At 36.0% G+C, this 27,231-nt stretch overlaps 3 protein-coding genes across 5 annotated transcripts in view; 1 reads left to right on the forward strand and 2 right to left on the reverse strand.

Moving 5' to 3' along the window:
* The window catches only part of LOC125665345 (mucin-17-like), an 82,489-nt gene extending 72,076 nt beyond the window's left edge, over positions 1-10,413 (reverse strand). For all 3 annotated transcript variants that reach the window (XM_056152414.1, XM_056152413.1, XM_056152412.1), the window contains exons 1-9: positions 10,171-10,413; positions 6,151-6,339; positions 5,109-5,185; positions 4,450-4,557; positions 3,807-3,977; positions 3,503-3,708; positions 3,229-3,346; positions 2,586-2,753; positions 2,283-2,368 (exon numbers count right to left, since the gene is read on the reverse strand). In XM_056152414.1, coding sequence (XP_056008389.1) covers positions 2,283-2,368; positions 2,586-2,753; positions 3,229-3,346; positions 3,503-3,708; positions 3,807-3,977; positions 4,450-4,557; positions 5,109-5,185; positions 6,151-6,339; positions 10,171-10,250 — 1,203 coding nt within the window. In that variant the 5' untranslated portion in view covers positions 10,251-10,413. The remainder of the gene's footprint in view (positions 1-2,282; positions 2,369-2,585; positions 2,754-3,228; positions 3,347-3,502; positions 3,709-3,806; positions 3,978-4,449; positions 4,558-5,108; positions 5,186-6,150; positions 6,340-10,170) is intronic.
* LOC125674557 (uncharacterized) overlaps positions 1-27,231 on the reverse strand; it is a 412,455-nt gene that overhangs the window by 258,168 nt on the left and 127,056 nt on the right. The gene's annotated exons all lie outside the window — the stretch shown is intronic.
* On the forward strand, positions 12,700-25,972 carry LOC125665713 (porphobilinogen deaminase-like). Its single transcript, XM_048898502.2, has 11 exons — positions 12,700-12,930; positions 16,787-16,859; positions 18,735-18,784; positions 19,183-19,316; positions 19,428-19,505; positions 21,112-21,187; positions 21,422-21,535; positions 21,983-22,141; positions 22,415-22,468; positions 22,813-22,905; positions 24,716-25,972. Exons 1-11 carry the CDS (start codon positions 12,886-12,888, stop codon positions 24,929-24,931), a joined length of 1,092 nt encoding a protein of 363 aa, XP_048754459.1. The 5' UTR covers positions 12,700-12,885; the 3' UTR covers positions 24,932-25,972.

A 27,231-nucleotide genomic window follows, 5' to 3' on the forward strand; every position in this document is an offset into this window, starting at 1 on the left:
CATGTGTATATATAATACGAAGATTATTCACTTTGCCATATTTCTGCGAAAATGAATATAGCCTCAATAAAATTTGATTTAAACAATGTTTTATTCACAAATGAGTGAGTGAGATTGGGCAGCAGGCACAACCTATTTTTACCCTCTCCCGATCAAGATCACAATGAACAAACACGTGTAGATATATTTTGTAAATTATAAAAATATATAGGAAAAAGAAAGAAAAGTATACTTACTATTAAATGAAAATCAATTATAAAATAAGAGAAAAAAAAGTAGGGGGGGGGGTTACCGGTTGGAAACATCAAAGTTAATTAGATTGCTTCACATGTTTTAGAATGTAAATTATAAAATTAACCTCGTAATGATATAAAACTCATATTAACGTAAACTAGAATACGCGAAAAATAATTTTGAATTATTGCCGCATATGGTTTTGGAAGATATGACATTATTTTGTAAACTTACCTTCTCAGAACCAATTCAAATAAATTATATTTACAAAAGAAATTGTATGACAATATGGGAAGAAAATTTGGGGGGAATTCACCCTTTCTCCCACGTGGATTGTGTGACAAATTTTGTGAAGTGACAGTTGGAAAAGTGCGCGCCATACACCGAAGAGGATTTTTCTTTCCAAAAAGGACAATGAATGGCAATGGAGAAGTGCGCAGAGGACATGCGTGTTAGAGAGTGTAGCTGTAATTTGGATATTACTTAATTTAACATTATTTGCAGCACTTTTTTCAAAACTTTCGCTCAGATTTATTTTCAAGTTTTCAATTAAACCGTATTGTAATCGGAACCAGACTTACATGCAACGCTTTCGTTTGAAAGTGGGTTTTTTTTTATATATAGTATTGGTGTTAAACTCTCATGAAAACGATTGCATAATATGCCGTTATATGGGCATCACAAAGATGCAATGTGTAAATTCGTAACACGAGGCCCATTGGGCCACAACGCTCACTTGAGTCACATTGACCCTGTTGCACTTCAGAAGAAGATTTTTATCCTCTTTAATCCCAAGACAAAGAAGCAGACTTTTAAAGAATTCTCCCATACATATATTGTCATATAAAACTTTGATCCCCTATTGAGGCCCCATCGTACCTCCGGGGACATGCTTTGAACACAGTTGAATTAACTGAAATTGAAATTGTAGCAGAAGTTAAAAATGTGTAAAGTTTACAAACGGGCGCCAGACAAAAGGTGACCAGTTGATATAAAAACAAAAAAATAATCGTAATAATACTGCTATTTCATTGATGACGTCTGCTCAGATATTTGAAAAATAGTAAATATGATTTATCTTTTAAAAGCTTTAATTGTTTGGGTATTTCAGATGTTGTAAAAGCACTTCAAACCAGCTTCCCTTTTAAACAAGCAAATCGTGTGGATTTAGGCAACACTTACTTCTTCTACATCACTCCTCTAACACATAAAGAGATGTAAATAATCAACCAATCACATCACTCCTCTAACACATAAAGAGATGTAAATAATCAACCAATCACATCACTTCCCTAACACATAAAGAGATGTAAATAATCAACCAATCACATCACTCCTCTCGCACATAAAGAGATGTAAATAATCAACCAATCACTCTAACAATGCAGCACTTTACATGTATTTCTATTGCCGAGGTTGTACTTCTCTCATGAACTTAGTCATAATACAGTATAATTAATCTGCTTTGACGACATTCAAAATCAGAAGAAGTTTTTCCTAAAGACAAGTACATTAAAACGTAATATGCGAACCTAAGCCGATCTCGCCACTCTCACTCTAACCTCGACTATATCACGGTAGGTGATTCGTGTCTACGTCACAATTATTCACCGGAACTTAACCCAATTACTCCATGAAGAGTAGAAAGTCTTTTCTTCATGTCATGTGGGAGATTTAAGGTTAACATGTCACGTGATGTGTACATATATTAAATTGATTCAACTTAAACCTAATTCTAGGGAAATCTCTAAAGTGTAGATTTCCAGCTGCTTATATTTCATTACATAGGGAAATCGGTGGAAAGCGTGCAATTACAGTTTTGCAAATTTAGCTCCAAATGATGGACTGTCCGGAATTTTCTAAGAACGAGGGTACTGGAACCGAAATATTCCAGATACAAGTTACAAAGAGGCTTCAATAACGAATCAATTCGGGAAATTGTAATTTATAATTACGTCATACAGCCGAGATTAGAGGGATAAGGAAATTGGCCGAGGTGATCCGAGTGTACTCTAGAAGATGAATATGTTGAATTTCTTTTGACTTACCCCGTCCACTGAGTTGACCACCTGCCAGGAGTTGGCGAAATACACAGCGCTGCTTGACATGGAGCCTGAGGACGTCTTAAACTCGTCTGCAAGAATGACCGCCATTATTTCTCATCAAAATCTGCAGCAGGACACTGCGTTAAACTTGAATAATCTCTTTTCATTACTTTGTTTCAAAAAACCCAATATGAAACGATATTGCATGTCATTATTTTGAGGAAGATTCAACTCTTTCCTAGACGGAAAAAAAACGACATATTCAGCTGATTTTTGCACAAGAGGTGTTTAATTGTAGTGTCTTACCACTGGGGTCACGATTCATGTTTCCACATAAACCCTGGAACTTGATGTCGCCCTGAACTTTGTCGCTGTACACAGTAACCTCCACTGTAGACTTACTATCCACTTTCAGACTGACGCCTTTAGCAGAATCCACAAATATCCATCCGCTCATGTTGCGCACATTGTAAGCTGAAAAGCAGTGAGATGTTAATGTTAATTAATATTCATCCGCTTATGTTGCGCACTTTGTAAGCTGAAAGGCAGTGAGATGTTAATGTTAACTTATATCCATTCTACAAGGGCTATTTTGTTGGACACCAATGTGATTAGGAACAGGGAATTTTTTGAAAATATGTGGCTGGATAGGGAATCGAACCCGTGCGATATTTCAATAGGTAGAGCACCTGACTTGTGATGCTGGGGTTCTGAGTTCAATTTCTGGTCAAGTCACATATATTCGAACCATTCCTTAAAATCTTCATACTGGCATTCAAAATGACCTTTTGAACCAACGATTTCCACTAAAGGGGGTGCTACCACCCGTGCTTATTCCCTTCTAGATCCGCCAATGGGATGTTTCTATTCTAGTGTTCTCGAGTCATCGCCAGGATACTATTGTGAAACATGTGAATTCATTTAGTCCCGCAATGATGTATGTACGTACTGTTTTCAGGGGTAGACTTGGGGGTCTCGCCCGACAGGAGGAATTCCGCATCGTTGACCTTGACACTTCCTCCCTCAACCGTGATAGTTTCTCCGCTCCCCAGGAACATCGTGACTTTCTAAAACCCATCAAACCAATCACTATCATATGTATATTAGAAAAATAGAAAATGCAATAAGATCAATTCTGCGTCTTCTAAATGAGTGGTCTACAACAAATTACGTTGTATTCATTGCTGATTGTTACGTGTGAAACCATTTTCAGAAAGGTGTACCTTCGTACAATCGCCGACTTTTGCGCAGTCCTTTGGCGTGAGTTCGACCTTCCAGCCTTTGTCTGTGTCTTTAAGAATCGTGTATGTACACATTCCTCCAAACTCGTACTCCAAACCGTCAAAGGTCCTGTAATAGCTGGGCCCAAAGTTCAAACAAGTCTTGAATGGTAGTTCATTAGTCTGCACTATCACCGAGGTGTCTGGAACTGCGAAGGTATGATTTATAAGAATTAGCTCTCAAAGAAATAATTCTTAGCGCATTTATTACGTTAGCATGACAGTAATAGCAGAATTCTAAACTAACCTGTGCCATTTGCGTTTGCGCATGCAGTACACGTGCCCTGACCGACACCCCATCCTTTTCCTCCATTGGTGCAGCAATCTGCTTCCGTCACGACTTGTGAGTAGTACTTTTCGATCTTGGAGTAGGAGCAGAAGTGGTCAGTATAACAAAACTTGTGGGTGGAGGATGCAGCTGGAAATAGTATAGAAAATGTTATCACGAACCGTGTCAACGTACAGCTCTAACGTAAGCGCTGTGTTGTTAATGACAGAAAATTCAAATAGTATAGAAAATGTTATCGCAAAATGAGACAACCAGCTGTAAAGTAAGTGTCGTATGTTGTTGATTAGAAAAACAATTACATGTTATAGAAAATGTTATCACGAACTGTGACAACTGTTCCCAGCAATTTAAAATTTTTCATCGAGGAAGAATTTAACGCAAACCAGCGTAAGAAATGTGTTTTGTGTAGTTGAAGAAAGCACATATCGGAATGTTGTTCACATATCTGAAATATTACTTTGGCTGAGACAGGAAGTACAAATGTTTCTGGCTGAGAAAAATTAACAAAACACTGTGGTTCTTAGAGAAAGATTGTCTTTTTATAAACCGAGATATAACGAAAGAAACTGTTCTTAACCCTTGACTTTTTTCTCTTCCCTACCTGATATCTTGTCCTCACACCTGAACCCGGTATATTCTGCTGGGCATGAGCAGACGTTCGGAGGTTCCGTACAGTTGCCACCGTTCTGGCAAGCCGGGGTACATTGTGCTGCAAACAAATATAATGACATTGAGTCGTAAGGTGTAAACTTGGAAGTTTGGAATGTGCTACAAATGATTATATATTCATATTGCATTGAATCTTGAGTATTTAGCCGGGGATGCATTTTATCAACGATGATTAGCTACATTGGTGTGAAGTTGGGGCAGACTATCAGTTGTGAGGTATATCTTATTATATTTCCAGACTCTCTTGAAAATTTTAAACTTTTTGTAATTTTTTTTTTACATTAAGAGGCTCTACATGGAGCACAGTAGACTAGTACAAAGTAATAAACAATGTTGAAGACAATGAATAGTAAATTAGTAATATCGGAGAAAAATGTGAGTTATCTCGCTTTGGTCTATTTCACGGAAGATAACTGCGTTTCAGTTCCCCTACTTTTTCATTCAGGTAGATCTTAACATTTCTCAGTTCGAAATGAAACTAATGAATATCCAGATTGATATGTATATGGGTAATCAACGAAACTATCGATAATTTAAGTCCATGCTAAAAAGTATTTATGACTAATAATTGGCTAATGAGTGTGTACTTACGAATGTCGCACAACAGACTCCCCTCTATGGAACTGATCCACCCGGTACAACATGTCTGATACTTCTCATCCTTCTTCCTATAAAGCACAAAAACGGATTGTTCAGTAACAGATCCTCACTTAAAGGAGAAAGCAGCTCATCAAGGGAGATTGTTTCTCACTTAGAGTAGACAACATCTCACCAATAGGAGAGTTTCTCACTTAGAGGAGACAACATCTCACCAATAGGAGAGTTTCTCACTTAGAGTAGACAACATCTCACCAATAGGAGAGTTTCTCACTTAGAGTAGACAACATCTCACCAATAGGAGAGTTTCTCACTTAGAGTAGACAACATCTCACCAATAGGAGAGTTTCTCACTTAGAGTAGACAACATCTCACCAATAGGAGAGTTTCTCACTTAGAGTAGACAACATCTCACCAATAGGAGAGTTTCTCACTTAGAGTAGACAACATCTCACCAATAGGAGAGTTTCTCACTTAGAGGAGACAACATCTCACCAATAGGAGAGTTTCTCACTTAGAGGGGACAGTATGTCACCAACAGGAGAGTGTTTCTCACTTAGAGGGGACAGTATTTCACCAACAGGAGAATGTTTCTGACTTAAAGGAGACAATATCTCATCAACAGGAGAGTGTTTCTCACTTAGAGGAGACAACATCTCACCAATAGGAGAGTTTCTCACTTAGAGGGGACAGTATGTCACCAATAGGAGAGTTTCTCACTTAGAGGGGACAGTATGTCACCAATAGGAGAGTTTCTCACTTAGAGGGGACAACATCTCACCAATAGGAGAGTAACAGACTACACAGTATTAAGAGTTGATAGTATCTCACCATTAGGAGAGTGTTTCACTAGGGGAATAGTACAGCACTAACTGTACATAACGCCAGTAAATCGTCAATGATAAAACAAGAATAATGACGTATTTACTGAATGTTTGGCAGCGTTAGCATTTTAAAATTCTTATCTGTCCTCTACAACACTGTATAAATAGGAGTCCTGCAATTTGTATGTTGGCTAGGATGGTATCAATCTTACTTGTAAAAATAGCAGTCGATGTCAGGCCCAGGATTGCTGAGGATGACGTTGATTTCCTGTGATGTTTTCCCTGGGAAGGACATTGTCTTATTTAGACTGAATCCATTGATTATGTAGTCTATGAATTTATTACACTTGGCAGTTTCTCGTTCGTACACCGTCCGTGTGTTGTTGCAGACATGACTATTGCTGAAAGTAGAAAGAAAATGGTTAGACGCAGAACCAATGTTTCAATATAGGAAACAAAATGACTGGCACATTTAGAGCGTGCATGTGTATTTCCCTGTCAGTTTCACAACTTTTTATTCTTTTGGGATTTCGCCGTAAGTTACAATAGAGAAAAGTTATTTATGAAATAGAATAATTGTTGAATTGGATCAATTGGATCCAATAAGTGAAACTTACAACATCAAAGATATAATAAATAAATTGCTTTTTAGTCTTGAAAATATAAGTGAGGGTCCTTTGATGAGCGGGGGCTTGGTTTAATGTTTCATGAACACATCTTAGTTTTCCTTTTCCAAAATGTACCTAATATATCGTATATCCCATAGAAATTTGTGTCTTTTAGTAATCATCATGGACTCTACTTTAACTCGCAGCATATCTAAACTTAACTTTTTCACAGTCACAATGTAATTTTCATCTCTGAGAGCAACCGTCATTTCAGTTACTCCTAACAATGTTTTTATGGATTTTTATTGTAATTATTTTTTATTCATATGGTACAGCGCTTTGACTTGAATGATCTTTACCAATTATATGTAGCGCTATATATAATAATATATAAATAGTGCATAATTATATGATAATAATTATTATTATAACATTTTATCTGTTTTGGCTCATAAAGAACTCAAAAAGGGAATTTCTTAAGAAAATTCCCGGTTAAAAATTACCTAATTAATGATAAACTAATAAGTAATAGACAAAATGTGTTAAAGAAACAGCAAGGGAGAGAACGCTTTTAAACAATTAATAGCTAGTGGATTGTAGTAACATTTCCCTCTTATCATATCTCCATTTTTTTTTTCAACTAATGCCGTAACCAGAAAAAATGCGTATTATCGAATTTATTTTTCATTCATCGGTGCATGTATCCTTTGTACAGATTAGCAAACTAGGCGTGTGGATTGGGACTAAACATGTCAGCTGTTGGTAGTTGTCAGGATCCGTACCCGGTACATATGTAATACCCCTATACGTGTTCTTTTGTTAAATTTGTGATATCATGATATTTGGTAAAAACCCATTTCTGTTTTCTTTTTGATCCCCCCCTACCACCACCACCCCATCATATCAGTAAATACATCGACATTAAATATTTCAGAAATCATTACTAGCTATCAAAGTAGAGACATTTTGAATATGCATATTCAGGGTAAATCCATATTTACATAATACATATGCATGTTCAGGGCAAGTCCACATTTACATAATATATGCGTGTTCAGGGTAAATCCATATTTACATAGTACTACATATGATGAAAAATACTACATTGACACGTAGACAGAATTCAGATATTGAGGTGAATGACGTCAACAAGCGCATGACAGTGTAGATATTTTAGAAGTAGAATACGGCATTTGCTTTGGCCAAGTTTTTAATTATCAAAGCCTGTGTGGTTATTGAAGCTTTTATGGGTAGAGTGATCGCTTCTCATCAGCGATTTTGTGGGTTAGATTCTCGATCCGGGCGCGCCGCGTTCAACTTGAAGCAATACATGTATTAGCTCTAAATCTGAAAATTTTATTTTGTTGTAAAAGTGAGCTAATATGATAGTTCTATCGGTTCTAATGAATATATAGCATTATATAGAAATCAATTTTTGTATGATAAGACAATGACGTAATTTTGCTTCAATTCAGATACTTTGAATAAGTTTTCTAAATATAATTATCAATAACAAAACTTTATAACCTGATTGTTTTTCCTGTCATTGAAATACAAAATCACGATTTTATACAACAAAAAGTCCCGACACCAAAATGACAAATAATGTTGCTTTTGAAATAAAAGCTATCGAAAAGAGGCTGGTAGACGCGGTTAGTTTTTTTAAAAATCCGCCAGGAGGGAGAATCTAGGCGGAGAAACAAATACACATGTAGATGGGGAAAATTGAAAGAAAATTGAAAAACGAATAGGTGCCTTAGTTCGGTCATATCCTGTACATACACGAGGCAGAAAACCTATAATTTCTAAGCGTAAAAAATTTACATTTTAGTTTTAGTATCCAATGCTTTCACATAGATTGATAGATTAAATTAATAATTAATACACATATATAAATTAGGCGATCGGTAAACTTGAATTAGTTTCTATACGATTCTCTCGAGGAAAGTTCACATCGCATGATGTAGCAGAGTACCGGTATCATCGCTTGCAGCAGCTGTGCTGCTTGTTACAATCTACCTTAATCCATGATTTACAGGCACGGAGTATTTCAACGTGCATTGTCGAGGTGATTTCGACATGGTACGCAGAATTGAACACACTAGAATAATTCATTAATGTAACTTAGATTACTTTTATGTACTTTGCTTTATTTTTTTTTTATCATTATTTTTATTTATTTATTTATTTATTTTGTGTGTGTTGTTGTTTTTTGTGGGTTTTTTTTTTTTTTTTTTAAAGAGAAAGGAATTATGGATCCATGTAAATTCAATTGGAGGAGTGCGACCGTAATAACTTAGATAATACTTTTTCCACACAAAAAAGGAGGCTGCTGCTGGTAATCCCTTACCCCTGCAACAAAACTGGCACAATATAACCTCTTTAGTTAAACATTTCTAACCCAAGAGGATTACAGCCTCTCCCCTACTAATCCACTCCCTCTAGATCCGCCGCTCTTTTAGGTATAGGTACATTTATCTATTATACTGCTACAGTTTTTTTTTTTTTAAAAACTTGAGTTTTTACATTTTTATTGGAATAATACAATACTATCTAGAGGATAATTTGGATAGGAATTCATTCTGTTTTCAACTCTGTAGTGCATATCCCTCCGGTCATCTTTGTGTCAGATTTACATTTATAATCATTTCCGTATATAATTATTCTACATAGTTACAGTCATAATTCCGTAGTTAATTATTCTACATAGTTACGGCCTCGGTATGAACATTATCCAAACACTGCCTCTTCGATGTACATCACGTCCATCTGAATATTTTTTTCCCTTAACTTAGCCTTCAGAGCATTTTATTTGCAATTCTACATATAATTTTCGTTTTTCAAACTCTTCAAACTAATTTTGGAAAATTGTAACTCAATCGGGTGAGCAAGTATAAATTTCTCCAGTATTTTAAGGGTATTTTCATATTGACTTTCAGATTTAACGACCTCAGGATTAATCAGTTCTTAATAGTAGCATTTTATATTTCTTATTGAAACATCAAAATTAGTTTTTGTATAAAACTTTGAAATGAAGAAAAAAAATTGAAATGTCCACGATAAGCGGCCTTCATAGCCTTACAGCTGTGACAATTGAACTATTAAAACCCTGTACCGCACTGGGTTTCTCTGCGGATGGACACAAAAAACACTGCTGTGAATATGTATTCATATGTATTGTTAGATGTATATCACATCGATATTATATCGAGTGGCGTTTCCCGTGCTCCGCATCTTACACGTATTACACACCAACTATTCCCGATTTTCATCTCTTAACTGATTTAAACAATATTTTATCCAGAAACATTATATCATACGTTGTACTAACTATGCAATATATATGTACTATATGTACATGTACTTATATTAATGCCACTACAATTAAATTTGGAGAAATCGCGCTAAAGCCAATGGCACTGAAAATGATTTGTCATTACGTTAGATATAAACGCAATATATTTACAAAAAAGAAACCCAATTTGGAGATATATGTATAAAATTTCCAGGAATTGATTTAGACATGTAAAGAAGAAATGACAAACTGGTAAAAGGTGAGCGGGTGAATTTAGAATCTTTACAAAACACGAGTTATGTTAGTTTTTTTTCTGTCGTTGATCTTACCTCTGGGTGAGAACAGCCGGGGTCAGAGTCAGAATCCATAGTAACAGTCCAAGGTGTATGGGTATAGACCCCCTTTCCATCGCCCTACGAGGGGCAAACTCACTTCAAACAGTCTTAAAACTACAGAGTCCAATTAGAAATTTCGTTTTTGCTGTTGCGCCTTCGTTTTGTAAAAAAAATTAAAACTCGGAGTTATGATCAGGAGGGACTAGTTTGGTCCACTGAAGCAGAGTAACGGAGGACTAAGATTTTATACACCTACGTTTTACGTAAGCTGGGCATTGTGGATATCTATTTCGGATACAAAAGGTTCTACAAAACAAAAAGCGCAGAAAACAGCATATCAATAATTTGTTAAAGATTTTCCTTTATACTTACTAGACTCCGCGACAGCTTGAAGGGACGTGATTCGTGAGTGCGGGGAGGGACAGGGGAATCGATGTCGAGATGGGACGGGGGTCGATAGCGACTTTTGTTGTCTCTTTGTTTGATGTCCGTGTCCGGGGTACAAAAAAATCTGACAAGATCACTCATCGAGGACATGATTTCATATGTTGTCTCCCCGACAAAATGCATTTAATGCAGCCTTTTTTTTTCCCCATTCAAATGTTCAATAATACCTTTGATAGGTTTCAAATGGAATAATGTATTCATTATCTTTCTTAACAATTATACAACAGAATTCTACTGAATTTATATCAGTTATGTGACATGTAATGGAAAATCAGTTGTGTGCACGTGTTGTACAATGTAATAAGAAATGAACTGTGTGTTGTACAGTGTAATAAGAAATCGACTGTGTGTTGTGCAATGTAATAAGAAATGAACTGTGTGTTGTACAATGTAATAAGAAATTAACTGTATGTTGTACAATGTAATAAGAAATGAACTGTGTGTTGTACAGTGTAATAAGAAATCGACTGTGTGTTGTACAATGTAATAAGAAATTAACTGTATGTTGTACAGTGTAATAAGAAATGAACTGTGTGTTGTGCAATGTAATAAGAAATGAACTGTGTGTTGTACAATGTAATAAGAAATGAACTGCGTGTTGTACAGTGTAATAAGAAATCGACTGTGTGTTGTACAATGTAATAAGAAATTAAATGTGTGTTGTACAATGTAATAAGAAATGAACTGTATGTTGTACAATGTAATAAGAAACCAACGGTGTGTTATACAATCTCTAGCTAGGTGGTCTACACACACTGAGCTGTTCGGCCTTCGGCGATCAAACTCTTCTAATCACCACCTATGATAGATATTCATTTCCAAATCAGGGCCCCACAATATCCAAAAAGCGCCTGTGATTTGTGAATGTGTTCGATATATTTTTGAACTGCAAATGTTTCTTTTCTTTTTAAGGAGAGAGAGAGAGAGAGAGAGAGAGAGAGAGAGAGAGAGAGAGAGGCCATGACACTTGGTTATTTAAACATCAAATTTTCGACACAACCCGCGTCTTTACCAGGAGACACTTAATACATAAACAAATATCACATACTATACACACTACGAAAAAACGACAAATGTTTATAATCTACAAAAGTGACACACCAATAGATTGTTTATTTCATAATTTAGTAATCAAACTAAATCTTTACTACCGGTAAACGTTTTCATATGTACATGAAACTCCTGTCCATTAGATAGAACAAAAATATCATATACTAAAATAATAATAGTGCTATCTATAGGTTTCTTAGTCCATGTCTATGTGCGGGGGGTGAGGGGGGCATCAAGGTAAAAATTTATACCTTACCCACCAAGACCAAAACTAATAAAATACATGTATGAAAACACTAAGAATTATGCACGAGTTTAAAGTGTCGATCCAATTGTGTAACTGAATAAAATATGCTAGTTTTTGTATATAATCCATGGTGTTTACACCTGGCATTTAATCAAAGGTAAATCCTAGTCTACATGCAGGTACCACAGGTAACGACAGAGAAATAAACACGGTGTTACGATCAAAAGTTTTACACATTTAGCTCGCGTCACTTGAGTGTAAACATGTCGTGTGATTTGAATAGCCCCGATCACATGAGTAGATGCGTTTAACCTTCGGAAGACCGGGGGCGGATCTATAGGCAGAAATTTGTTTTACCGGAGAATTAACTCAAAACTTTTGGTGTTGGAAAATCCGTTATTGAAAATTACGACATACTTATATGATATATATGTTTTAACAACATCAATACAGCTTTTTTTTTCGATTCATTTATTTATTTATTTTACATTCCTTTATTCTTCAATCTGTTTTATTAGACTAATCATTTTAAGCCGAATTTTGTAAAATATCTCGACGTTTAGGTTAACTTAGATTTAAGAGGGGGGTCATGAAAATGTGGTGCTTGACACGATCTAATTAAATTTAGATGTTGGTTCGCTCGCATACTCGTTATATATGCGAGTTATGCAAGCATATCTACCATCTAATTCTAATTAGATTGTGTTTGATAGTGTCATAAGGTGAACATATTTCTGAAATATTGTCTAATTTGGTTCCTAATTGAACTTATTCTAAAACCGTTGGTGCCGTATCTCATGCCTCTTGTAGCTGTTCCAGTTTATTCATGCCTTGTGACAATCATGCAGAAAACTCTTTTTCCAAGGCCATCATGTGATAGAAGGTCTTAAAAGAAATACACAGACCTTGGTAAATATAGGAATAACAAATCCTCATTTTCATAAAGTTGGAGGAGATAATTGGATATGGACCCGAAAAAAATAATCCGTGTTGGCTCCAGAAAAAGTCAGGTACGTAAGCGAACATTTACGTATGTAAAAATAAAAAAAACAGGAAAAAAATGACTGGTCTAAATAAGATTTTGCATGCGTTGTTATAAAGTATTCCAACCACCGTTAATTTTAGTCTATACATTATTTTTACGCGATATCTTAGTTCTGGATCATACTCGTGCAATTAGTGGGTTAATTGCCATCTCAGACGCGGACCTAGAGGGGAGACGGGGCTCCGGACTCCAATGGTATTGGTCAAGAAATCATATTTGCCCAATTTCTATGCAATTTCAGTTATAAAATACATTTTAGTTGGACCATCCTCGGAGAAAATCTTTTCATCCACGCATCTGAGATACCGGTGTTGTAGCATAGAATTTTTCCCCCGCTTAGACTTTCCTCCCGGAAAAACGGGCCCGGGATAGACATTCCCCCCGGAAAGATGGGCCTAGCATAGAATTTTCCCCTAGGAAGAATGAACCCGGGTCTAAACCCCCCCCCCCCTTAGGAAAAACCGTCCCAGTATAGAATTTCCCCCTAAATGACAGTACACTTTTCCCCCCTTCTTACATTTTAGCTATGTATCCGTTTCCTGTTCTATTACTAGAATTTTCTTGCTTATCTAGACCCAGGCATTCTGATCATTTCTTTTTAATTTTGAGTAGGGTCTTGTGTATCACAATCATCATCTTATTTTTTTAAAAGGAAATTATTAAGGTCGTGTAATGGTATATCAAAATTCTTTCAGACATCTCAAGTCTTTGCTGTTAACATCTGAAATAGTGAAGTTGGGAAGAAGTTAAATTTTTCTTAATTTAAAATTTCGAATTTAAATAAACGGAAAAATTAAATTACTTTTATTCATACAGTGCATCTACTTTACTTTTCAGATATCTTAATTATATATCTTTTAGTCGACATTTTATGAAAAACCCTAATGATATTGACCATCGTTAAAGTCTTTTGGGAAGCGTATTGTATTTACTATAATATGCAATTTAAAGTTTTCAGCGTGTAAACCCAACTTCAACATCTAAAACAAAATTCCTTTATTTTATGAATATCGTAATATTAATTATTCTATTTCATTAAACTATAACAATTTAACAGCAAATATTTGTTTCTTTTTTGTAACTTTTTTTTTATAACATTCAACTCTTTATAGCAATGGTAGCAAATTTAATTGATTAATATCTTCAATTTCAAGAGTTTGCCTCATTCTATATTTATTCAAAAGCTTCTACATGAGAAGAAAAAAGATTCCGGTCGATGAAATTCGGAAACAGGAGGGGGGAAATTCTATACCAGGGCGGTTTTTCCCCCTATGGGGGAAGATCTATCCCGGGCCCGTTTTTCCGGAGGGAAGTCTATGCGGGGGGGGGGGGGGGGGGGGGGTTGTTGGAGGAGGTCTATGCTACAACACCGGGTCCACATAAATGCATCAGATATAGCTTTCATATTCCCATTAAACCACAAAATTTAACAAAAAGGAAAACTTAGACGACTGGACTAAGATTCGTAGGACCTCACAAAAACCGTGTGGGTGGACTTCCCTTTACTCAGAATTTGTTACACATAACTTTGCTTCATTTATTTATTCAATTTTGTTTAATTATTAGTTTTGTAATGCTTAATTTTCATTAGCATTATTTGTTTTTAATATGCTATTATTATTATTATCTTGCTATACTAGATGACCGGAAATTGTAATTCAGATTTTTTTTTTAAAGTAGCAATCTTTCTCAGAATCGCACAATAAAGAAAACTAAAAGAGCATATGGAAAATAATGTTTCTTACTATACTATATAGGTGTGTGTTATATATCTATAATTCATGATACACCACTGACACATTTCTATAAAATTTTATTGAGAAAACATTTCTACTCCTTTCTATGTATATTTTTTTCATGATTATTATAGGATACAAAAATTTATTACATTTTCAACAGTGAAATACTGGAATTTATCCTTTGAATAAAAGTTGTTATTTTCACATTTATTATTTTCACAAATCTGTGATACTTCAGTATTTCGGGACAAAACATTAAAGAAATATGTAATATTTTTCACAGGCAGTTATATTGCTTCGGTTACAATTTACTAATAAAAAGCAAAGGTACTCTCTTAGTCTAATAGTAAATTCTAACCCAAGCGATATAATCGCCTGGTGTCCTTTTCACTGAATCCTCTTCTCCACGATTTTTTTTTACTTACATGTATACTGCAATTTACAAGTACGTGTATCATTAATGACCTTGACAGAACTATCGAATCATCCCAACCTCCGGTCTCGCCCAGCTTTAAACTTGGTGCGATTTCTACATCGACAAGATCAACTTCTACATCGACAAGGTCAACTTGACTAATTCCAGAATCTTTTCATGCCTCCATGTTTTAAAACTGACATCGAATAATTAATGGCACAATGCAATGTGATCAAGGTCCCAGGAAGAACAGCATTAATACAACTATCCAATACACACAATTTTTGTGTATTCCACAAAGAAAACAGAAAATAGTATATACATGTATGTACAGTGGCGGATCTAGGGAAACGGTTTCGGGAATTGCACCCCTCCCCCGGTTGAACACCTTAAACAAAAAAAGATGATCATGTTTGTTATTTTAGGCTCTCACTTCCCCTTTTTGAACGGGAAAAGTACCAAATTTGGATTTCAGTTCGCCGATGAAAATTTCCTGAATCCGCCCCTGATTTATGATTATGATCCTCCCGATCACAACTATCAAATGTTAAACCGTCTACTACAGGTCTATATATAGCATCACTGTACCAGTTATCGTGTCCTTGGTCATGAAGGAATTGTCAGCACCAACATTTACTATGTACATCATGCATATTCATAAACATGATTAATTATGCATGTATACCTTTAAATCAATGTTATAATAACCATTCCGTCTCAACTGCACGTCATGTACCTTTATATATTATAATGTGTAGTGGCGGATCTAGAGGGGGTGTAACGGGGGTTGAAACTTACCTCCACCCACTTTGGTTTATCTTTCTAAAAGGTCATTGATTTGCCATTTTTGGGTCATGAATCTCCCTCCCCCAATCTTGGGCGGAAAAGATACAAACTTGAGTTTTGGGTCACACCCCCAACACCCCCCCCCCCCCTCTTAATTAGGACTGGTATGTAAGCAAAAAAAAAGTTCTAACATACTAGGAAATCGCTTACTTAATTTTGTCCTCATGCATGGTTAGATTATTATTATTTTTTTTTTTAAGTTACCTGCAAAACTCGCCAAGAGTTTGGAAAAATTGACATAAATAAAATATCCCCTATTTATCGGGGTTTATGAGTACGTGGCTACCCAAGTATGCTATTCAAGTTAGAGGGAACATGAAATTTATACAAATACCTACTAATACAATATTTCAGTACATCTAAACTTAAAAATGACAAAAGAGTTTACAAGGCTCCAAAACACAATAATACAGTTTCTAAATATAGGATGTCCTTGTTCTCATGAACCAAAATGAACTGATCTTTAAAATTCAGAGTTTCAAAATTCCCTGACGTAAGAATGCTAGTTTGAATTTATCAATATTTCCCCCATGTATTGAAGCCCCCCCCCCCCCCTCCCCACGATTTAAGAAATCGAAGAATGGGCAAAAGAAATTTTTGAGGTAGATCGATGTAGGTACGGCAACAACACCCCCTCCTCCTCTCGGTATAGGATTTTGAAAATTTTCTAAATTATCCTGGTGATTTTTTTTATTTATTTTTTTTTTTTGGTTTTATTTGGGTAGGGGGTAGTCAAGTCATCTTCTTTGACTGCCCTCACTTTGTAAAACGATGCTACTTTTGTGCCGATTGTATGAACATCATGACTATATTTTTTCTAGCTGGCTATGATACAAACTACCACCATCATAGAGGCCTTGACGTCAGCACACCCGGATGTTTCATTTGAAGTCGGTAAGCGCATACATTGTATCAGTGTGAATTCTTCTTCTTCTTCTCATACAAAGTTTGTCCGGTCCATAACTTTATCTTCTTCTGACATATACCTTTGATATTTGGTATGTGGATATACCATGATAAGAAAGTGTGTAGTGTATCATTTTTATTACCTGTAACCTTGACCTTTTATGTAAAGGTCAAATAAAAGAATTGGGGGGACATTTTTTTTTTGTCCGGACCATAATTAACTCTTTTTGACATAGGCCTTTGATATTTGGCATGTTGGTATACCATGATTAGAGGGTGTGTCGCTTACCATGACCTTTAATGTAAAGATCAATTAGTACAATTTTTGGCATTTGTCTAGTCCCGTGGGGATCCGGGTTAGAATTGGTCCTCAGTACCCCTTACTTGTCGTAAGAGGCGACTACCGGTGAATGGGGCGGTCCTTCGGATGAGACTGCAAAAACCGAGGTCCCGTGTCACAGCAGGTGTGGCACGATAAAGATCCCTCCCTGCTTAATGGCCATAAGCGCCGAGCATAGGCCTAAATTTTGCAGCCCTTCGTCGGTAGTGGTGACGTCTCCATATGAGTGAAATATTCTCGAGAGGGACGTTAAACAATATACAATCAGTCTCGTCCGGACCATATCTTTTTTTTTTTTTTTTTTTTTTTTTTTTTTTTTTTACATAGGCCTTTGATGTTTGATGTGTTGGCAAGTATAATTTACTATCACATGTGAACTGTTCCTTGGTGGAAGTACATATACATATAGGTGACTGTTATGTACCGTAACTCTTAATTTTCTACTTTAAAGATGATCCCTAAAAATGTTTTTTAAAAAACTATGAAAAATGGAAGTTTTAGTGTGATAAAACAACTCTTCCTAGTTTCTTCCCATAATTTCTACAAAGAGAAAAAATATAGATAGCTATATAGAGAGAGGGACAATATATTTCAGCTTTTGAACATACAAGTCCCATGTCCCTTATTTAATTTTTTGGAATTCGTTTGCTAAAAGGAAGCCAAAATCTCCGTTATTTCATATGAAGGAGAACGTGTCTAGCGCAGTTTCACATATTTTAAGTCATTTGGAGTAAATACCATTTATATTGACGCAATTTCTCCATTTTCAGAAAACAGATCGCAGCTTTGAGGATACAATTTTGATATCTGATATATATGTGTAATGCAAAGATAAATAAATGGTTTGAATATGAATGTTGTCCAAACCTGCGGTCGATGTTTTCTCCAAAATAAAAACTGCGTGAAAATAGCCAATTTATGTCAAAATGACAACAAAAGCAGCAAAAACGATTATGATGTCATGCGGTTGTACATGTACGTCATTATGATCATAAAAACCAAGCTACATCAGAATTTTTGCGCAAAACACTGGTTTTTAAAGCAAAAGCACTGATGTAGACTGGGGTGTGCAAATAAAGCCCTTAACTTAATATTTGCCAATTTTAATACTTCAAATAACTGTAAATATTAAATAAAACTTAAGTACTTACACCCTATCTTTTTATGAAATAAAATAATAAAACCTTCATATTTCTAAAAACCATGAAAACTGAGAGTTTGAGAGGGGGCCAAAAAAGGTTGATATCATATTTTCATACCGATTGTTAGACTGTTCTTGGCACACTGATTTTGACTACGGATAACTCCGTTTACCTGGTCAGGATATAGGGCTCACGGCGGGTGTGACCGGTCGACAGGGGATGCTTACTCCTCCTAGGCACCTGATCCCACCTCTGGTGTGTCCAGGGGTCCGTGTTTACCCAACTATCTATATTATATTGCTTATAGGAGTTATGAGATAGATCACTGGTCGTTATCTTCGCCTTTCATGTAGTTCTTTCAATGTTTTCTAAACATTTCAGTTTCTATGGAAACCATTGGAGATAAAGTCCAGGATGTCGCTTTACCAAAGGTAAGTTAAGTGTATGACATTTTCAAAAAAATGGATTTGAAAAATAGAATTTCGGTTATTTCACACGAGGTGCATCGATACTGGGGATTCCTTATTTTACTCGATGACTAAATATGGCGAAATGGCTTGCATACGTGAAATCGCGTGAACATGAATTCGCGTGTCGTCTGTTAATCAAGAGTTTTTACATGTATTTTAGCAACAGAAAATTAAAAGCGGGTAGTCTTATTTCGCGAGGGATGCCTCTCACAAAATTATGTTATAATAAAGTCCTCGTGTACATGTATATTTAGGGATTTACAGTATTGACAGTGTGTGAATCTTGGATCGTGAATCTTGGATCTTTAGATTGGATTGTCTGGATTTTTTTTTATTGGATTGTCTGGATTTTTTTTTAGATTGGATTGTCAGGAGTATTCACAAAGGAATTGGAAACAGCCCTTTTCTTGAATCACGTGGACATTGTCGTCCATTCCATGAAGGATTGTCCGGCACTGCTTCCCAACGGTCTAGTCATCGGAACTGTATTCAAGTTAGTAATAACCACCCTTAAAACGTTTCTGAAGAATTAAATATGTGCTATAAGTAGTTATGTTTATTCCGAGTGTAGACAAAGTTTGAAACTTCTTGACATCTTTTCCAGACGAGACAGTCCTTATGATGTGGTGGTGATGAACATTCAAAACACTGGGAAAACCCTGTCGGAACTCCCTGCGGGCAGGTAGGATTTCCTCTTTAATGGGTCATTTCCAGATATTCTGTTAATACACATCTCTATCTCAGTGTTATAGAGACGATATGATACACAGTACATCTCTATCTCAGTCTTGTAGAGACGATATGATACAGTATACATCTCTATCTCAGTGTTGTAGAGACGATATGATACAGTATACATCTCTATCTCAGTGTTGTAAAGACGACATGATACACGGTACATCTCTATCTTAGTTATAGAGACGATATGATACAGTATACATCTCTATCTCAGTGTTGTAGAGATGATATGATACACGGTTCACATCTCTATCTCAGTGTTGTAGAGAATATATGATACATGGTACATCTCTATCTCAGTGCTGTAGAAGTGATATGATACAGTGTATATCTCTATATCAGTGTTGATAGACACGATATGATACACGGTGTACATCTCTATCTCAGTGTTGTAGAGACGATATGATACACGGTGTACATCTCTATCTCAGTGTTATAGAGACGATATGATACACGGTGTACATCTCTATCTCAGTGTTGTAGAGACGATATGATACACGGTGTACATCTCTATCTCAGTGTTGTAGAGACGATATGATACACGGTGTACATCTCTATCTCAGTGTTGTAGAGACGATATGATACACGGTGTACATCTCTATCTCAGTGTTGTAGAGACGATATGATACACGGTGTACATCTCTATCTCAGTGTTGTAGAGACGATATGATACACGGTGTACATCTCTATCTCAGTGTTGTAGAGACGATATGATACACGGTGTACATCTCTATCTCAGTGTTGTAGAGACGATATGATACATGGTGTACATCTCTATCTCAGTGTTGTAGAGACGATATGATACACGGTGTACATCTCTATCTCAGTGTTGTAGAGATGATATGATACAGTATACATCTCTATTTCAGTGTTATAGACACGATATGATACACGGTTCACATATCTATCTCAGTGTTGTAGAGATGATATGCTACACAGTACATCTCTACCCCAGTTATAGAGACGATGTGATACACGATACATTTGTACATCTCTATCTCAGTGTTGTAAAGACGGTAGGATACACGGTACATATCTATCTCAGTGTTGTAGAGACGACATGATACACGGTACATCTCTATCTTAGTTATAGAGACGATATGATACACGGTACATCTCTATCTCAGTGTTGTAGAGATGATATGATACACGGTACATCTCTATCTCAGTGTTGTAGAGATGATATGATACATGGTACATCTCTATCTCAGTGCTGTAGAAGTGATATGATACAGTGTATATCTCTATATCAGTGTTGATAGACACGATATGATACACGGTGTACATATCTATTTCAGTGTTGTAGAGACGATATGATACACGGTTCACATCTCTATCTCAGTGTTGTAGAGAGGATATGATACACGGTGTACATCTCTATTTCAGTGTTGTAGAGAATACATGATACACGATACATCTCTAGCTCAGTGTTGTAAGCGCGATGTGATGTAAGAACCGCCCCTGTATTTCACGATTACTTCTATTTCAGTGTTGTTGGCACGTTGTGATGCATGATCCGCCCATGTATTTCACTATTATCTTTTTTTCAGTGTTGTAGGTACGAGTTCTTTGCGTCGAATTGCACAGGTATCCAGGATCCACCCCCATCTCAAGTTCGAAAGCATCGTAAGTAAATGTGATTAAGCATAATTAACTATAACAATGCAAGGGATAGTTATAGAACTATGATGAAAAATTTCGATATTGAAATTCAATTTCAGTTGCATTAAATTTATCATAAATTATGTGGGAAAGGTATACATATATACAATTCAACGAAAATAGATAGGTATTTTCCATATGATATCTATTTATATGTTATCAAATGAACACAAAATCACTATAACCATTTTGTGATAGAGAGGGAGTTTGAACTCCCGTCTGGAGAAGCTCGACGACTGCAATAAGTATGCTGCCCTGATTTTGGCGGAGGCCGGACTATCCAGAATGGGGTGGGAGAACCGACTGTCTGAGGTAAGCTAGCTTCAGCAGAGTGGGGGTGGCGAGGCACCTACACACACACACACACACTATAAAATAACATGTTTTGTAGGGTAACATGTGAAATTGTCATTCTGCAAAACATGTAATATTTTTTGTAAAACTGAATATTTAAACCGTACGCGCAAACATTCGGCGCAATTAACAATTTTGATATCGTTACCCGTCGTCATGCATTGTTAATCGTTGCTATATACTGTTTCTCGGAGGGCGTGGTTTATGCACGCACTGGGGCTACAGTAATTTTTAACAAATGTTTCTAAACCAATCAAATTCGTCAAATTGATATGAAAGTATAACACTGCTATATGTCATTTTTGTTTAGATGTTGCTGTTCTCAGATTGCTTTTAATTATATAACTTGCGAAAATTAAAGAGTTAGATTACCAAATTCAGCGTCCATTGTTTCCTATTATGCAGAGACTTGAGGACAGTGGTTGTCTGTATGCAGTTTGTCAAGGAGCCATTGGTGTAGAATGCCGAGAAGACGATAAAGAAACGTTGTCTCTGTTAGACGCCATCACAGATCGGGAGACGATGCTACAGTGTGTTACAGAGCGATCTTTCATAAAACATCTGGTACATCTTATCCGCTTTCTCTCGACAATTCCGATTAAACTGTAGATGTCGATCCTCTGGATTGAACTAATTCCGGTTAAAATGTACATGTAGATCCAATTCCGGTTAACCTGCACACGTATATCCTTCGGATTGAACTAATTCCGGTCAAACTGGACATTCCTATCCTTTGGATTGAACTAACTCATATTAAACTGTATTTATTGATCCTTTTTATTGAAATAATTCTAATTCTATTAAATACTTGCATCATCCATGTTTTTTATGTCTCAGGGTGTAGGATACAAAGCGCCTGTGTGTGTACACTGTGACATCACAAAGGATGAGGTAAGCCTTAGCCCCCCCCCCTCCCCCCCCCCCACCACCACCACCACCATCACTACCACCACCACCACTAAAGATTAATTATCTAAGTTTATAAATATACATGTAGCATTGAATGAGTTACGTCATCCTACATGCACTATTAATCCAAATGAAACTTTGTCTTATTCTAAAGTAATATCATGCTTGTATTTTAGTTCTTTGCCATACTAAGCATATCAGAAATCCATGATTTTTATTGGCGACATGCCAAAGAAGTCTTCTTTTTTAACGCAAGCATAGAGCGCATGCCCATGACGTTGTGTAGTTTATTCTGTGACACACTGTAAAGTTCATATAATTAACAGATCCGTCTAAGTGGAGCTGTGTACAGTCTGGATGGTCAAGAATCGCAGGTGCTGGACAAACGAGCTGACCTTCATCCTGATGGACAAAGAGGAGTATGTATTACATATGTATATACAATTAGTATTTGTTCCCATCCTCCTAAATTAACACACGTGCACCTCTCAGATATCAATTTCATTTTTGGTTCACAACGGCATCGCATTCATGATGAAATGGCTATCAAGATAGCAAAGGCCAAAATATTGGAAATGCGAATATAAAAACATGGATACAGACGAAAATAAGACATCGAAAATGACTACAGTAAAACATGGTTACAGCGAGCATGCCTATTATAAATTCACGATTACAGCGAAGAGATTTTCATTCCCTGTAGTTTAAAAATGAACTCATTTGATATAACAAATTATGTTTACATAACTATTCAAATCGAAATTATTCGTCCCAAACACTTCACTGTAAGCGTGTTTTACTGTAATTGTTCGTCCTCCAACACTTCGCTATAAGCATGTTTTTACTGTAAATGTTCATCCCCAATACTTCGCTGTAAGCCTGTTTTACTGTAAATGTTCATCCCCCAGCACATCGCTATAAGCGTGTTTTACTGTAAATGTTTGTCCTTATTCGCTGTAAGCGTGTTTGACTGTAAATGTCCCCCCCCCCAACACTTCGCTATAAGTGTGTTTTATTGTAAGTGTTCGTCTCCAACACTTCGCTATAAGCGGGTTCTACTGTATTTATATCTGATATTAGATCAGTAATATGTTTAGTGTGATACAATGAAGTATTGGATTGCTAGAAAGTAACATCTTCATTGGAGCGTAATTGTGTGCTTAGTTGTTTTTAATTTCTAAAAATTCACAGTTGGAAAGTGCAATTAATTGTTCTTCAACATAACAAGAGGTACTGTGAGCAATGCTCACTAATAAGAATACCCCCCCCCCCCCCCCGCTTACCCCAATCTCCCAAAGGGTGTTGGTAATAGGTATAAACTACCTCTTTTCTGAGTGTAAAAAACAAATGGCATGACAAACCGAACCATATTGCTACTTCGATGTCCAGTGCACGTGACCTTTGACCTTTTGACCCCAAAATCGATAGGGAACATCTTCATCCCATGGGTAGTCCATATGTATGATATGGTGACTGTAGGTGGAAAGGATAACGCTTTAGAGCCCGGAAACCATATTGCTACTTCGATGTCCAGTGTGCTTGACCTTTGACCTTTTGACCCCAAAATCGATAGGGAACATCTTCATCCCATGGGTAGTCCATATGTATGATATGGTGACTGTAGATGGAAAGGATAACGCTTTAGAGCCCGGAAACCATATTGCTACTTCGATGTCCAGTGCGCTTGACCTTTGACCTTTTGACCCCAAAATCGATAGGGAACATCTTCATCCCATGGGTAGTCCATATATATGATATGGTGACGGTAGGTGGAAAGGATAATGCTTTAAAGCCAGGAAACCATTGCGTCTACAGACGGACAGACGGACGGACAGACAGACGGACAACCCGATTCCAGTATACCCCCACAACTTGTTGCGGGGGGTATAAAAATAAGAGGATAATGAGTAGATGAACAAAATATGAATCTCCATGAAATAGAATCTCACGGTATGAAAACTATAAAGACGATTTTCTGTCGTCAGAAACCAATAAAAAAAAAAAAAAAAAAAAAAAAATCCTGATATTGTTTTATAACGTCCAAGTCTTTCAATGTGTTACGCGGTATTCAATTGGTGCCTTATATATGATATCTTTTTATCATTAATACATGTACAATGTATATCAATTCTTTAAAATATATGCTTAGTGGACAATTAACAATGGATATACGCAAAGATATTGTGCATGAATGATCCTGAAAATTTCGATATACGTTTCCTTTGACAGAAAGGGGATGTGATACCTACCCAGAACGCTAACTATATGTCGGTAGCGGTGGGGAGCAAGGCCCCGAGGGAGGAGATGGCAGTAGCGCAGCGTACTGGGGCCAAACTGGCGGAGGAATTTCTCAACTCGGCCGCTAAGGACGTACTGATGACAGCTAAAGTGTCTACGGAAAATGCCATTTTACTGGAGAGAACACGGCGGGCAATCAAAGTCTGAGTGCTAAAAAGACGGGAGGGGGGTATATCTATTTTCCATTCAAATGCTAAGGATTGACAATGTCTTAAGTTTTCGTATGTGAGAGATATTGTCATATACAAAGTATATATACATGTACATATATATACACTGTATGTACATGTATGCCTATTTGAAATGCACAAGCACTTTATCTATTAACTATTACAATATGGTGGAATTTTTCATATATACAATTTACTTTCATTTCTGTCGGAATATATTCCCAGCCGTTGAAACAGTCGCACTATATTTAACAAAATTCATACACCCAATGTTCACAGTCCTGAGGAAATGGCTATCATTTATATAAAGATATCGAAGGTAAAATCATTGGAAATGTAAATATATCGAAAACAATAATTAATAATTGTAACACTTGTGATATTTTGTCAGATTTTTAGAAATATTCTAATTTCTGTATTTAAGGCTGAATACTTACTGTATTTCATAGACGAAATTGTCTAGATTTTTAACTTGCTTACTTTAGACTAAATTGGACAGTTGTATTTTGGAGGTATAAACTAATGGCGTAATAGTGGACAATAAAAAAAACCTAGATATTAATTCCTTTTAGCCATGTAGAATTAAAACAAATTAATTCAGAGCACAAGTAGGGGAGGGAGAATTGATTAATTTCATCCAATGTATCACATTAGACACAAAATTAATAAAAATCCTAAATGCACAATGCTTCATCGCTGATTCGCATAGTTTTATAATCAGACAAATTTATCTATAGGCCTATATGTTATACATTTTTTTTTTAAACCTTTGAGGAGAAGGAAGGCAATATGGTGTTTTCTGTCTTATGAATGTAGATCTGTGCAGGTTTTTTTTTCTCTCTCTGAGTGATAGATGAATAATTATACAAAAATAAAGATTATCTGTTTATTTACTCAAGTTTCTTCAATGTTATTATTGTGAATCCTGGTGCAATAGATCTACATGAAATTTGTAACAACGTTGTAAATTGCAGTGTGCAATCTTGTAATCAACATTCCAATAAAGTTGTGCAGTGTTTATTCTGTAAATGTTGTTGTATTTTGTCATACAGGGAGGAAATTTAAGATACACTATGTATAAGTAGGTACTTGTATATAGCAGGGGCGGATCCCAAAAAAAATTGAAAGGTGGGGGTGTTACCATTAATTTTGGTTTCCAAGGGGGGCACCCTCAAATGCGTTCTTTTTTATTTTTACCTTTTTAGCAAAATTTCTGACCAAAGGGTATCCGATCCCCTGAATCCCCCCCCCCCCCCTTGGATCAACCACTGTAGAGGAAAGCTGAAGATAAAACAAAAACAGTTGTTATGAATACATGTAGTATTAATGCCTGGTAATAAAACACATTTTTTGAAAGAAGATATAAACCTTTATGTGTAAACCAGCTGTTGGTGACTATACGTTCAATTACAATACAATGCACATGTATAAAAATGATCACGACACGTTGCTGTAAATTTTATATGACAAAAAAATCAAATGCATGTATATCAGAAAATTCAGACTAAACCTTAGTAAAGATGAATGTATTTGTGGAGAGAGAGAGAGAGAGAGAGAGAGAGAGAGAGAGAGCTCGAATCCTAAAAGAAAAGTCAATATTTGCCCTCTCCTCTCAGAATAATTTCATCAAGAATAATTTACAAAATATGATGTCTATCATTATGAACGATCATAAAACCAGGAAGAAAATGGAGACGTTGCATGTCCGTGTTTATGTGTACTTCTGAGTTAGATATATTCATAGTTGACCTCTCTGCAGAAAAAGTTGAACTTTTATTTAGTTTTCGTATTCAATTTTGTAACATAATCAAAAAGAACATTAAATCTTAGAAATGATGCAAGATATCGTTTTGGGAACTTGTTGAAGATTATGTCCAATGATGTATGTTGATATTTTGCTTTCCCGCTCTTAAACTGTGATAGAAAAATATTCACTGTACAAGATATATATACGCGTGCGATAAAATGCATGACGCTTACAGTGTTATGTTTGAAATTGATAGGGAAAATATCTACACATTCCACGAAAACACATTTTTTAACAAAATACAAAGCTTTATTTTTTCTATTGTTTAATTTTTGCGGTTTTTGAGAGGCGAAAACATAGTTAGTCATAACAATTACCTGAAGTGGACATTAGATCTGTGATTAGTTATGGCGGGAAAATTGATGTAAGACCAAAAAAAAAAAAAAAAATCGTGAAATTGACCACGAGCGAATTTAAAGCAACACGTGATATTTTTATTTAGAAACCCGGGTGTCCAAAGCTCAAGGTTC

The sequence above is a fragment of the Ostrea edulis genome, chromosome 10 (assembly GCF_947568905.1).
Source record: "Ostrea edulis chromosome 10, xbOstEdul1.1, whole genome shotgun sequence".
Classification (NCBI taxonomy): domain Eukaryota; kingdom Metazoa; phylum Mollusca; class Bivalvia; order Ostreida; family Ostreidae; genus Ostrea; species Ostrea edulis.

What these genes read in the sequence shown, in the direction of transcription:
- LOC125665713 (XM_048898502.2), top strand. Translation starts at nt 12,886, where the DNA reads ATGGACCCGAAAAAAATAATCCGTGTTGGCTCCAGAAAAAGTCAG. An exon ending in TCGGAACTCCCTGCGGGCAG is followed by an intron (nt 19,506 to 21,111) that starts GTAGGATTTCCT and finishes TCTTTTTTTCAG; the next exon opens with TGTTGTAGGTACGAGTTCTT. An exon ending in GGGAGAACCGACTGTCTGAG is followed by an intron (nt 21,536 to 21,982) that starts GTAAGCTAGCTT and finishes CCTATTATGCAG; the next exon opens with AGACTTGAGGACAGTGGTTG.